Source organism: Rhinichthys klamathensis, unplaced genomic scaffold (genome assembly GCF_029890125.1).
Source record: "Rhinichthys klamathensis goyatoka isolate OS25496 unplaced genomic scaffold, OSU_Roscu_1.1 h1tg000127l_1, whole genome shotgun sequence".
Lineage (NCBI taxonomy): Eukaryota > Metazoa > Chordata > Actinopteri > Cypriniformes > Leuciscidae > Rhinichthys > Rhinichthys klamathensis.
The window spans coordinates 2,712,235-2,726,192 of record NW_026606664.1 but is presented as its reverse complement, the minus strand read 5'-3'; the positions used below and the strand labels follow the sequence as shown (position 1 = coordinate 2,726,192).

The 13,958-nt window shown below is 39.1% G+C and overlaps 2 protein-coding genes across 2 annotated transcripts; one reads left to right on the top strand and one right to left on the bottom strand.

Moving 5' to 3' along the window:
- The first annotated feature begins 831 nt into the window (after positions 1-831).
- On the top strand, positions 832-8,924 carry axdnd1 (axonemal dynein light chain domain containing 1). Its single transcript, XM_056256522.1, has 25 exons — positions 832-1,051; positions 1,543-1,715; positions 2,040-2,143; positions 2,236-2,338; positions 2,423-2,508; positions 2,591-2,647; positions 2,823-2,931; positions 4,182-4,303; positions 4,388-4,528; positions 4,616-4,720; positions 4,837-4,957; positions 5,078-5,179; positions 5,265-5,431; positions 5,514-5,568; positions 5,663-5,897; positions 5,981-6,197; positions 6,408-6,501; positions 6,935-7,131; positions 7,219-7,303; positions 7,397-7,498; positions 7,585-7,680; positions 7,791-7,904; positions 7,989-8,080; positions 8,160-8,290; positions 8,735-8,924. The coding sequence occupies exons 1-25, from the start codon at positions 958-960 to the stop codon at positions 8,860-8,862; spliced, it is 3,030 nt and encodes a 1,009-aa protein (XP_056112497.1). The 5' UTR covers positions 832-957; the 3' UTR covers positions 8,863-8,924.
- nphs2 (NPHS2 stomatin family member, podocin) lies at positions 8,892-12,957 on the bottom strand. Its single transcript, XM_056256521.1, has 8 exons — positions 12,521-12,957; positions 12,336-12,439; positions 10,952-11,024; positions 10,358-10,440; positions 9,758-9,961; positions 9,628-9,683; positions 9,468-9,546; positions 8,892-9,377 (listed from the first exon to the last, which is right to left on the bottom strand). The coding sequence occupies exons 1-8, from the start codon at positions 12,825-12,827 to the stop codon at positions 9,111-9,113; spliced, it is 1,173 nt and encodes a 390-aa protein (XP_056112496.1). The 5' UTR covers positions 12,828-12,957; the 3' UTR covers positions 8,892-9,110.
- Between the last annotated feature and the right edge of the window lie 1,001 nt (positions 12,958-13,958).

Sequence of the window (13,958 nt, the reverse complement as noted above, 5' to 3'; positions counted from 1 at the left end):
ACTGAATAAAAATGTGGAGATGTGGAAGTACAGCCTTATGTCAAATTTGGATGATGTGGTATTTAGTATGTTTTATTCAACAGTCTATTATTAAAATGAACATTTAATGTAATGTAACAAGTAATGTTTTTTATGACTTTTTGTTTAAAAAAAGTAACAGGCTAATTGTTGTGGTATTTTTTGTATACTATTGTAGTATTTATTAATATTAATAATAATTTATTTTTATTTTATTTTAACTTTTAGGAATTTTGTAAAAAAAAAATAATGTTCTTTTTTTGGGGGGGAGGGGGGGGGGTATATAACTTTATTTAATCAGTTTTAGGTCTATATATTACTTTATAGCTTTTTATTTAAATTTTAGGGGTTTTATATTTCTATATATCTTTTATTTATTTTTTAGATTGTTCATGTTTCTATATAACTTTTTTTTTTTGTACTTCAACCTAATTTTATTTTAGTTAGTTGCCAAAGCAACATTTCTAATCTTCGTTCCAGTTTTAGTTTTTTTTTATTCGTTTTAAATAATTATTTATTATTTAGTTAGCAGCAGCAGCAGCAACACCGGTGACCAGCAACTGGGCTTTGTTTGGCTACCATGGCATCAATTACCCGCTAAAATATTCATAAAACATCTTATGAATATTTAAAAGGCTTAATTTTACTACAGGAAAGAAGTGAGCAAGAGAATAAAAGCTATTTTATTAAAGTATTATCTTCAGATTAGTCTCTCGAGTGTAATTTTGTAACTGGAAAATTACATAGACACGACGCGTCCATGGCAACAAACTTTTATTAGCTGCTCGAGTGGGAGCTCGTGCACAGTAGCGACAGTTTACGCGCGTTCTAGCATGGATAACGGCAGAAAGTGTAATGTTTTCGCGCATTTGCGTCTTTTCTGCGGTTATTCGTGTGTAAATAGTGTCCTGCGAGTTTAGAGGTTTAGACGGCCTCAATATGTCCGTGTCTGTCAAGTGCAGCCCGTCTCCTCCGGATGGAGCAAAACCAGAGAGCCGCAGGACGAAGAGATCGACTACTGCTGTCAATAACAGTGAGGAAACTCTGTTATCTATGATCAATAATTACAGAAGCCACTTTACATAATCTTTGTTTGACTTAATATTTGTTTGTTTGTGTGTTTATTTCTTTTAATGCCTCATCATCAACTTTAATCTTAAAGGGATAGTTCATCCATGTCATCATTTAACTTAACTTACTCACCTTCAAGTTGTTCCAAACCTGTATGAGTTTCTTTCTACTGATGAACACAAAAGAAGATATTTTAAAGAATGTTGGCAACCATACATTTGACGGTAGCCATTGACTTCTATAGTATTTTTTTCCTACTATAGAAGTCAAAGGGTGCTGTCAACTTTCTGGTTACCAACACTTTTTTCCTTAATAGCCTATTAAAAAATGTATTCATGTAATTTTACCAAATAATTTGTTTTGTTATTCCTAATATTAATTTAGGACATGCCACATCATCACAAACCTTTTCTGTTATTCTTATTTATTTACTTATGTTATTCATCTGTCTAGTGGCCACAGAGCTTCCTCGTGTGAGGGAGAGGACACCTATAAAAGACGGAAGCAGCCTGCAAGTGCGTGACGATTTAATCCCAGACGAGCTTCTCGCAACTTTAACGTCCACCACATGTCCTCAAGACAGACTCGGACCCCTCAGATTAACCAAAACTCCTAAGGACTTCAAGGTTTGTGGCACTTGAGTATCTTTCACCGTGATTTTGCCAAGTAAGATCAACATTGATCTGGGAACAACATTACTGTCTGCAAATTTAGTCCTAATCCTATCCCTACCCCTAAACCTAACCCTATCCATAAGTTATCCCCAAAATCGCACCTAACCCTAAACTTGACATAAACTGTAAACGTGTCCCTCAATCTGATTGGCTGATTGGAATGTTGTTCCAGGATCGAGAAAGACATTGATCCAGGAACATGTTGTACTTGGTAAAATAACGTCCGCCAAAATTCTTTCTAGTAACTGAATCAGCTCTTTTGACCTCTTTCACCAGGTGTGTTTCATGCACCGCCCTGATGCAGTGTGGCACCATCCCACTAGACGCAAGAAATACCAATACTTTCTCAACCAGCCAACCTCTCTGACTGGAGCTGGAAGGTTGGATTAAATCATTACACATAACACATACATTTATCCATAATACACTGAAGACATTTTCTAGCTCACTGTGTTTGTTTGAATCTGAACAGAGACATATCCTTTCTCTGTGATGCTCTGGTGTCTCAGAGGGACCAAGTGTCTCTCCCACAAATGGCTGAAAGAAGCTCCCCTCAGCTTCAAGGAGATCACAATGCAAGTGACAGGAGAATAAACTGAATTTGATGCACAGTGTCTTTGCATATGTTGTAACTTCATGTTGTTGTTTTTGGGTCGAAGGATTGGAGTTCACTGGAAACTTTAATCCCAGAAGAATATCACATCATAAAAAACAAAGGCCTTGAGGGACTGCAGTGCTATGAAGAGTAAGTGAGTCTGCTTTGGTCAGTGACAACATCTCTCTTTTTGTACTACAGCTAAATGTTTGCTTATTTATTTATTTTTTAGCAAATTCACAGTTCTCCTAGAAGATGACAAGAAGAAGCTAAGAGTCTTTCCATCATTGTAAGTTGCTCTAACATGTTTATTTAAGATTCATTAATTTATTTAAAAATTATCAATGTTTTAAGTATTTTCTAAACAAAAATTAGGAAGACATGTCATATGCATGGCTAATTTTTCTTTATTTATTTGAAATTATTGATATTCATATTTAGAATATTTTCTGAACAACCACTAGGAAACCAAGCGGTCGTCTTGAGGTGATTCAGTTAATGCAGGTGATGGACAAAATGTTGGTAAAAGCAGGTGTCAATCAAGAGTTTCAAGAGCTAACCGAACTCTCGCAGGTTAGTTTTTTCAATGGTTTTTAAAAGGCTCATGACATAAGAAATCAAATTTGTCTTTGTGCCACTAAAACATCCTGCAGGTTTTATAGCTCCTTATTACAAATAAAGCATTAAAATTTTCCCGCCACCAGAGCAAGAATCGACGAATAGTTACAGATCAATGCACCATAGGCCCCGCCCACTGGCATTCAGTCACTTAATGGCTACACTGGATGTGAGCGTCACGTCAGAAGTAAATATAACCCATTATAATCACTGACGCTGTCTACACTGGATACAGTATATAGATGTGCGTTCAGTTTCTGACATACTCTATGCGCTTGAGTCTGCAGACAACAGGACAAATGGACGAGTGAATGAACGTTAGCTTTGGCAGTTTAAACAGCTAGTTTGTGTCCCAGTGCTGGGAACAAGCAGATGGTTGATTTAATTGGTGTTGCGGATCGCGTTGAAAGATTATATGTTTGTTCAGAGCATTTGGTTTTGTTAAAGGGGTACTCCACTTTTTTTGGAAATAGGCTCATTTTACAACTCCCCCAGAGTTAAACTGTTGAGTTTTACCGTTTTTGAATCCATTCAGGCGATTTCCGGTTCTGGCGGTACCACTTTTAGCATAGCTTAGCATACATCATTGAAGTGGACACGACCATTAGCATTTCTCAAAAAAAAAATGACCAAAGAGTTTTGATATTTTTCCTATTTAAAACTTGACTCTTCTGTAGTTACATCGTGCACTAAGACCGACGGAAAATGTAAAGTTGCGATTTTCTAGGCTGATATGGCTAGGAACTATACTCTCATTCCTGCGTAATAATCAAGAAACTTCACATATACACATATACATATCTCAACTTTACATTTTCCGTCGGTCTTATTGCACGATGTAACTACAGAAGAGTCAAGTTTTAAATAGAAAAAAATATCGAAACTCTTTGGTCATTTTGTTTTTAGAAATGCTAATGGTCTTGTGCACTTCAATGATGTATGCTAAGCTATGCTAAAAGTGGTACCGCCAGAACCGGAGATCGGCTGAATGGATTCAAAAACGGTAAAACTCAACAGTTTAACTCTGGGGGAGTTGTAAAATGAGCCTATTTCCAAAAAAAGTGGAGTATCCCTTTAACAAGGCGCAGTGTAATGGAGGGTTCGCAAAGAAACTTTTGTTGAAAGATGAAGCAGCCAGCTGGATTGGATCTTACAGCAGCTGCATCACAAACTGTAAATGATTTCATAATGCTTTGTCTGTTCAGATTGAAAATTTACTGGAGCTGGTTCGAATTGAGCAGAACATCTACAACATAGTATTCCACGAGCTAATCCGCCAGGTCAGCGTTGAATGTGCCGAGAGGGGTCAGCTCCTTGCCAAGCTCAGGTCTCCATCACTGTTTTACCTCTTATTTTTCCTTCTCTGTGTTTTCATTAGAGAGTGACTTCACTTCCTCTTCCACTTGTCTAGGCAGAGGTATGTGTCTCTAATTGACCGCATCCCACGGCAGGTGAAGGGTCTGCACACAGAAACCTTAGCGCAGAAGGCTCTAGACCGCCGGCTCACTGAAAACATCATTCACTTCAAAAGCTCCATTGCAAAGCTCAATATGTAAGCTTAACACAACTTAAAAATTGACAGTTGAGTGTGATTTTTTTAATTATTTTTTTTACCTCATGTATATTTAATCTCTAAAAGGGACCTGAGTTCTTTGAAACAACATGATGAGAGTGTGTCCAAAGAGGCAGAGGAAACCAAAGAGGAGCTTGCTAAAGCCCTGGAGGAGTCACAACGCAATGCAAAGTGTGTGAATGAATCATTAAACCAGTTTATTAGTGTGAACAGAGTGTTTACTACGGATTCACATTAATTTAATGAAACTTTATATCTGTCTGGTTGAAATAACATTCATTCTGCAGTATTGTGGCAGAATACCATGAGCTTTATGAGCTGCAGAGGAGAAGACTTGAAGGACAGATGTCCCAGCTATATGATGAAGGAGACCTCTGGAGAAAAGCCACCTACAGTCTTGCAGTCAAGGTGATCTTTTGTCACATTCCCCTTGACATGTTAGATAACAAGCACAATTCACTAATTTGGACTCTCCTATTGAAAGAATTTATAATATTTGACTCTAAATGTCTCACATTTTTCTTTCAGATAGTAAAGATAAATAAACTTTATCTGGTCAGACGGCTAAATATTAGTGAGCAGACCTGGGCCAATACTGCAGATCGTTTCACTGGTTTCCTAACAACGAAGGTACACTTACAATATCTCTTACCTCAGTCTGTCAAGACTATAACATGTAGACTAATGGTTATATCCATGTTATTTTTATTCACAGGACTCGGAGGATGTATCCCATATCATGGAATTGACTGACCGATGGAAAGATAAACTGACCAACTTCATGAAGAATCTCAGAAAGGCTGAAAGCAACCAACGCGAGACCATCAAATCTGTCAATGCTAATTTTGTCAAGTGGCACAAATTTTATGAAGACAAATCAAGGTCAGTGAAGAAAATGTTGCTTTTTTTCATTGTATTTGTATGATTTTTATTGACTTTTATTGTCTCTCTTATGGTTCGTTAGGAACCCTAATATGAAAGTTGACGAGCTGTCTGAAGACCTGAAGCAATGGTCAAAGGTTAGCAATCCTTTTTTATTTCTTACTCAATTATCTTTGTAAAACTGTTTAACTTTAAATGTAAAAATTATAGCTATCTATGTTCCAACTATAGGTGTTGATGCAGCAGTGTGAGCGTTATGGAGGGGAGGACCTAGTGTCTGGTCAGGAAACACTTGAAATGTTAACTAGCCTACAAGAGTCCTGGGTTGAGGTTTGCCTCCAGCTCTTTAGGAGACACCCTGGTCTAGATGGAGTGCCACCTAAAGGCCAGGAGGCCATGAGGGAGCTGGCAAAGACCATCACTGAGCTCCAGAATCAACTGGGAATCCGTATCAATGGAGAAAGTGGTGAGAACCAAGGCCTTTGGTTCCTGACATAGTCTTTTTTTTCTCAAATGGATATCAATATCTGCTCTTGATTGTTAATGCAGGTATTCACGCAACGCTAATGTTGCTTATTGAAACTATGGAGTTCTGGTCGAGAAGATTAAAGGCCTTGAGTGCACTTCCAGAGGAGCAGTCTTCGGGTGATTCGCTTATGTTGGAAGAAGCTCTTGGCAAGATGATGAATATGTCTGATGAGGCTCTTCTGCTAGTGGACAGCACACAGTTAGAACGTGACAGGGCTAAAAAGAAACCCCACACCAAGTAAGAGAGATGCAAGGGACAAACAGTATAGCTATCTTGACAAACCTAGTAAGTACCTTTCTATGTACTGTCTAAATAAGCGGCTACTTTCTAAGGCAGCATCGTAGCTGAAATGGAGCCTCATAGATGACTGATTTGGAACAATCTACTTGGACACAAGACTTGATTCATGTTTCTGGTTGAACCATGTCCAATTTCCCTGTGTGACAGGATTGAATTGGATGATGTCTTCAAGACAATGAAGGAATTCCTGTTCTCTCAAGAAAACTTTTTCCACTGTGAAAATATGAGGCTTCGTGACGAGGTACAGCATAGACCTGTGTAACCTTTCTTTTATTCCCTAAGTCAGGGGTGTTCATACCTGTTCCTGGAACTCACCTTCCTGCAGAGTTCAACTGACCTGGGCTGCGTTTCCCAAAAGCATCGTAAGCCTAAATTGATTGTAGAATAATTGCCACCAATGGTCTCTACGATCAACTTAGAATGCTTTTGGAAAACGGTGTCCTAGGCTTGAAAAGACAAGCATCATCACTCATGGCTAAGAGCAGGACAGCTGCGTCTCCAAAAGGCATTGTAACCCAATGGTCTCTATGATCTACTTATGCTTTTGGAAAATGCAGCCCTGGAGATTTAGAGTAATCCTGAAGACCTTGATTAGCTGGTTCAGGTGTGTTATCTAGGACTCGAGTGAAACTGTGCAGTAAGCCATGAGTAAGGATCTCATCTTGTGTTGGTAGGTAGCTTCACTTCACACAAAGCTGATTCGCTGGATGGTGGACCTTCTGCTACTAATGGTGCCAGTCCATTATGATCAGGAACCGTATCTTCCAATGCCCGAATTGAACGTCATTGTGGACGTGTCTGTTGAGAAGCTAGAGGAGGATGCTAGGAACCTCTCTGGGAAGCTTGACTACTTTTCTAAGTATATCACAAGGTAACCTCACTAAACTCAACATCTTGAGAGGATACACCTTAGCTAGTTATGGTTAAGCTGAAATTCATTACACAACTTGTCGTGCAGCTCTTGTCAGGCTGTTGTGGAGGAGGTGATCCGGAAGAAAACAACTGACACAGAGAATGAGTTGTATCAACTAGCCAAACTTCAGGTGCTTAGCAATTAAGATCTCTTTCTTGAGTAGCAATGGAGATTGACATCCTGCCTGAAATGTCACTGCGTCTTGTGCACTGTGTTTGTTCAGAAAGAGTGTGGTGAGTGGGTGGAGACCTGCCGGATACTACTGTCAGATGTGAAGGGAAACATGGTAGAACTGCAGTTGTCTGGAAAAACTGTAACACAGCCTGTGAGTGACATCCGTATGGACTGTGGTAGAATACAGCTATGCCAAGTAGTACAAAATGTGAATAACCTCCTTGTACATCTTCTTAGGTCGAGCAACAACCAGAGGAACTTACCGAAGAAGAAGAGGAACCAGCCATGAAAGATTCCATTGGGTCTTATTCTTTCCAAAGAGCTGATGAATATGTAACTAACACTTTTCATATAAGCTGTTTGCTTGCTAGCCTTATAGCTAGCTTGGTCCAATGGATTAGCACCCAAAAACACTATTAAATGCCACCAAATCACCTCCACAGGAGGATGAAGCAGCCAGCAGACATGACAAAGATGGCTCAGTCATCAAGCTAGTTGGTTATGATGGCAATATCACTGAGAAGAACTTAGGAGAGTACACCGTCCAACTTAGAGGGGTGAGTATATCGGATCTTCTCCATGTGATCAGCATCCCATCTACAGAGCAAAGCATTAATCATCAAAATCTTAATATTTTCTAGACTGAAGAACTTGTGCTGTCTCCTCACACTGAAAATGCCCGGGATGCCTTCAATGCATTAGAAACAGTGAGAGCTCTTCAACAAGAGCTTCTGTAAGTATTAGCATTGTGAACTTAAATTTCTCTTTAATGAGATCCCATAGTTCTTTTCTACATAAGCTATATTTTCCAGAGAGGTTGAAACACGGGCTATAAGTGCGGAGGAACGAGCGTTAAAGGCAGAGGAAGACCTACAGGCAGCTCTGGACAAGATACAAGATCTGGAGAGGCAGTTACAGGCTCGTCCCAGTGTGGAGACCAAGTGTAAGTGTGTCAGGGGCTAACATTACACTTCAGATACTGAACAAGACGGGTAAAGGTGCAGTCACATATGTTGTGGGCACAAAGGTCCATTGTCTATTGTCTATTGTCAAAAGTGTAACAAAATATGAAGCACTGCTCACACAGAAGTAACTTTCAAATCAAACAGCTTTCTGTTGTGACCTGTTGGGAAATGTGTGTTGGGAAATCTTTTGGCCAAAATTCCCAAAATGGTAGATTCCTATTGAAATTTGGATTTTGCCTCTGAAAATTCGCCAAACAACGGTAAATGTGACCGCACCTTAATTTGTGTTGGGAGATCTTTTTAGTCTTATTCTTAGGCCTTAAATGGGCTTTGAAGTAGTTTCTTGCAATTTTAACCCTCTGGTTTTCGTTTTTTTTTTTTTTTTTTTTTTTTTTTATTATTCATTTTCTGACTATTTTCAGTGAGCAAGAAGAAGGTTCCACCAGCACCCAAGACCCCCAGCACCCCTGTTGCAACTTCTGAAGCTCAGAAGACAAGAAGTCCGAAATCTGAAGCCAGCTCGAAACTGTCCAGAGACAAGAAACACTAAATGCGAATAAAAAAACGTACTAGAGCTCATGTGGGGCAAAGTAATAAAGTATTTAATAGACACATCTGTATTTAAAGTGTGCACATATCATTAATGATTAAGATTACATTTAACAGTGTTATTAAATTATAGTGTTTTTTTAAAGATTAGCTTTAAGTGACTACCAATATATTATGCATATCTACGTAAAATTAGTAGTATGAAGCTGCTCACGTCTTCACAAGTAAACACTGACAAACACGCTGTCTTTACATCATGCGTGAGTCTTTGGTAGCATCTTCGGAGCCGTCAGCTGCGATCAGGCTTTGATTGGCAGGTCGGGTCAAACTGGCGATGTCGATGGATTGGGTCAGGACATCAGGAGGTATGTTGAGGACCACAGCGGGCTGCTCCGAGCGCAGATTGTGGAGGAGCTGCAGGAGTCGAAGGTGCATGACCAGCGGAGAACCAGAGAGAGACTCCACCGAGGCCTTCAAAGCTTCACAAGCTGCCTTTTCTCCCTCCGCCGCGATCACCTGTGATACAGCGCAGCGCAGTGGTTATAGAGCTAGGTTAGTAACTAAAGGGTTGTAGGTTTGAATCCCATTTTGCACCGTTGGCCTTACTTTGACTTGTGCTTGACGTCTCGCTTCGGCCTCCACAGCGAAGTTGTGTTGAAGAGCAGGTGGAAGACTGATTTCTTCTCTGCAACAGTGGACATATGTTATGAGTAACTCCATGGAACTTCCTTTGGAGTTTAATCTGTTATTTACATTATGTACTTACATTTCCGCTCTTTCCACTTTGATTCCCCACCTGCAGGTTACCGAATCTAAAGTGACCTGTCCAACAAATGAAAACTTTGTTAAAACTTCTTATTTCAAGGCCTCATGAGGTGTCATATCTGTTGAGGTACCTGAACCTCCTGGGCCATCCGTTTCCTGTCCAGCAAAATATCAGTGAAGGCATGATGGGCCAGTATCTCTCTAACAGAGACCTGGGTCAGAGCCTGCAGCACATCTGGGACACCGGCGAGGGATGAATAACACACGGACACATTCTCGATACGATAGTAACACACCGCACTCACTTCGGTACACACCAGATCTTTGGTCACCACCTGAGGATGTATGGACATTCAAATCATATGGTGTTTATTCTTTTTCAGGCTTGTGATTTTCTTGGCGGACGTATTGTATCTTTACATATATTCATTTAGGAGACGCTTTTATCCTAAACGACTCACATATACATTTTATCAGTTGTTTTCTCTGAAATCGAACCCATGACCTTGGTGTTGCAAGCACCATGATCTACTGTTTGAGCTACACAAAAGCCCTGTCTAGAGACTTATGGGTTACCAACTGCCTCCCTCATGTTTACATACGTCAGTGGGATGGTATTTGTCATTGTCAGCTTTTTAGAGTGCACTTCATTTGATGACTCGGAGGTCGTCTCAGAAAATACAACGCAAACTTACACATGCAGAAAATATGGAAAATACTTTTTTTGTTACCGTGTGAGGAGGGATCTTCAGTATTTTCAGACGAACGTCCACTATATGGCACACATCCAAAAATGGGAGATAAAACATCAGCCCTGCAGCAAAATTAAACATGCATGTTATAAAATTCAAAAATATTAAATTATTAAAAATAATGTTTAAATGATTTCTTATTTATATTAACATTAAAATAATAGTACAATTAATGTAATACAATAATTAACATTAACACTGAAATATTAAGTTCACATAACTTAATTTTTTTCAATTACAGAAGTTATTAATAATTTAAAGGCAACAGGTTTCCTCACTTTTTTAAGTTGTCAACTGATCACTTTATATATATATATATATATAAAGTGATCAGTTGACTTAACTTAAAAAAAGTATATACATTTATATACACACATATATTATATATTTACAAACTTTTATGTTAGATGCCATTAATCGATTTGACAGCACTAATTATTAATAATGAAATATTTTAAAATAAGATGTATTAATTGTAAAAAAATATATATATATATATATTTTTTAATAATAAATTCTTTACATAAAAACTGCAAATATACTAAAAGTGTTAATATGTAAATGAAAACGTACCAGGGCCCCTGGGTCTCTTCTGCAATAAATGACCCAACCGAAATATCACCGCTCTCTCATGTTCTCTCACAATCTACAAATAAACATTGTATATAAATTATAGTTATTGGAATTAAAAGAGTTATCAAATACACTCACCGGCCACTTTTTTAGGTACCCCATGCTAGTAACGGGTTGGACCCCCTTTTGCCTTCAGAACTGCCTCAATTCTTCGTGGCATAGATTCAACAAGGTGCTGGAAGCATTCCTCAGGGAGTTTGGTCCATATTGACATGATGGCATCACACAGTTGCCGCAGATTTGTCGGCTGCACATCCATGATGCGAATCTCCCGTTCCACCACATCCCAAAGATGCTCTATTGGGTTGAGATCTGGTGACTGTGGAGGCCATTTTAGTACAGTGAACTCATTGTCATGTTCAAGAAACCAATTTGAAATGATTAGAGCTTTGTGACATGGTGGAAGTAGCCATCAGAGGATGGGTACATGGTGGCCATAAAGGGATGGACATGGTCAGAAACAATGCTCAGGTAGGCCGTGGCATTTAAACGATGCCCAATTGGCACTAAGGGGCCTAAAGTGTGCCAGGAAAACATCCCCCACACCATTACACCACCACCACCAGCCTGCACAGTGGTAACAAGGCATGATGGTTCCATGTTCTCATTCTGTTTACGCCAAATTCTGACTCTAACATCTGAATGTCTCAACAGAAATCGAGACTCATCAGACCAGGCAACATTTTTCCAGTCTTCAACTGTTCAATTTTGGTGAGCTCTTGCAAATTGTAGCCTCTTTTTCCTATTTGTAGTGGAGATGAGTGGTACCCGGTGGAGTCTTCTGCTGTTGTAGCCCATCCGCCTCAAGGTTGTGCGTGTTGTGGCTTCACAAATGCTTTGCTGCATACCTCGGTTGTAACGAGTGGTTATTTCAGTCACTGTTGCCCTTCTATCAGCTCGAACCAGTCTGGCCATTCTCCTCTGACCTCTGGCATCAACAAGGCATTTCCGCCCACAGAACTGCCGCTCACTGGAAGTTTTTTCTTTTTCGGACCATTCTCTGTAAACCCTAGAGATGGTTGTGCGTGAAAATCCCAGTAGATTAGCAGTTTCTGAAATACTCAGACCAGCCCTTCTGGCACCAACAATCATGCCACGTTCAAAGTCACTCAAATCACCTTTCTTCCCCATACTGATGCTCGGTTTGAACTGCAGGAGATTGTCTTGACCATGTCTACATGCCTAAATGCACTGAGTTGCCGCCATGTGATTGGCTGCTTAGAAATTAAGTGTTAACGAGCAGTTGGACAGGTGTATCTAATAAAGTGGCCGGTGAGTGTATATCTTGATTTGTAATATTTAGTCTCAAAAACTGAAAGCATACCTTCACACAGAACCAGATTAAAATAGGAAAGAAGAAGATCACCACAGACAGGACCAAAACGATGAGAAGCTGCTCACAAACTCCAAGGTATCTCTTCTTCAAGCCTTTCGAGAAAAATAAATGATGAGTGACAGAAGAACTCAGGTTCTCCATCTTTTTTTAGATGTTTTCTTGTCTAAACTTACCTTCTCCAGGCCCCTCAGTCTCCAATAACCCCAATAACTCCTCTCGATCTTCTTTAATCCGCTCCCTTACGCTGTCTACATTTACAACCGTGCTGCTGGAGATCATCTGAGGCTCTTTGGATTCACCACTTTCTTCTTCTTCAGTCACTTCTGGTTTTTCTCTTCTTTTGTGAGGCTCTTGGAGCTTGACGGATTTGGGTGCTTTGGTTTTTCTCTCTTTGGGAGAAGGTGACGGCTCCCTCTTTGTCCGTCCAGATCTTGAAGAATGAGATGTTTCTGCTCTTTTCTCCATCTCTGCGAGAAGCATGTGGTGTTCAGTGAGAGGAGCATCTGCTGTGAGGTTTCATCTGGTGTCTGCTCAGCTCCTGTGTTCTGAAGGGGAGGATTTCTGTAGGCCTGTGGAGGTTTATGATGATGGGGGAGTGTTTGAGCTCTTCTAATGAATGTTTCACAATGGTGGCCTCCTACACAGTTTTGTTAGATGCACTAAATGTAAAATCACGTGCTACAAAAAGCCTCATTTTTATGTTCTCTGAATGTCCTCTAAATGTTTATTTATAATAATGCTGAACATTTTTTATTATTTTTAAGGTTTAGATTAAACATTGGCTGTCTGTCTATCCGTATATCCGTCTATCCGCCTATCCATCTATCTATCTGTCTGTCTGTCGTTCTATCTATCGTTCAATCGATCGTTCTATCTGTCTGTCTGCCTGAAAAGGAACATTTAATAAAATAAGACAATACGTTTACTCTCTATCACACTGAGCATTTTAAATAGATTCAGACAGTAGGTGAAATTGACTGTGAAAAGTCAATACTGTAATATTCAAAAAGAAATTGAACATTTGTATTTAAAGTAGGCTATTTTTGCAGAAACGTTTTACATGTAAACTGAAAATTCTCAGTTGATTGTTCATTTTTACACTTTCATGTCTTTCTCTAACACATACAGTATATCTTCTTAGTTACATATCTTCCTATTGCTCTTCCGTGACAATCATTTTTAGTTTACATGTAACACATTTTGTAGAAAAAAATGTACTGTAAAAATACAAATGTGTTAAGTTGGTTGATTGGTAAGATTATGATTCCTATTGCATTACAACTGCAGGCCATTTGCCAATTTAGAAGACATTACAAACATTCCATGTCATAAATATTTATGTAACTTAACATGTCTGACAGATTTTGATCACTGAATGGAGCATTTTGCATGTGATTGCTCATACGATGAAAGAATGTTTAGAAGTTGTGAAGAGTTTGACAATTTTACTGAGAATGAACTCATCAGTTTTGATCAACAAGCCATGTGCATTTAGTCATTGTACAAATTGTAGACAACTTACTATTTTGCACACGTGCCAACAATTTGCTTAAATCAATGAGAAATTCAAATCTGATATGAACAAGAAACTGTTCAGAGATCTGAACTTAT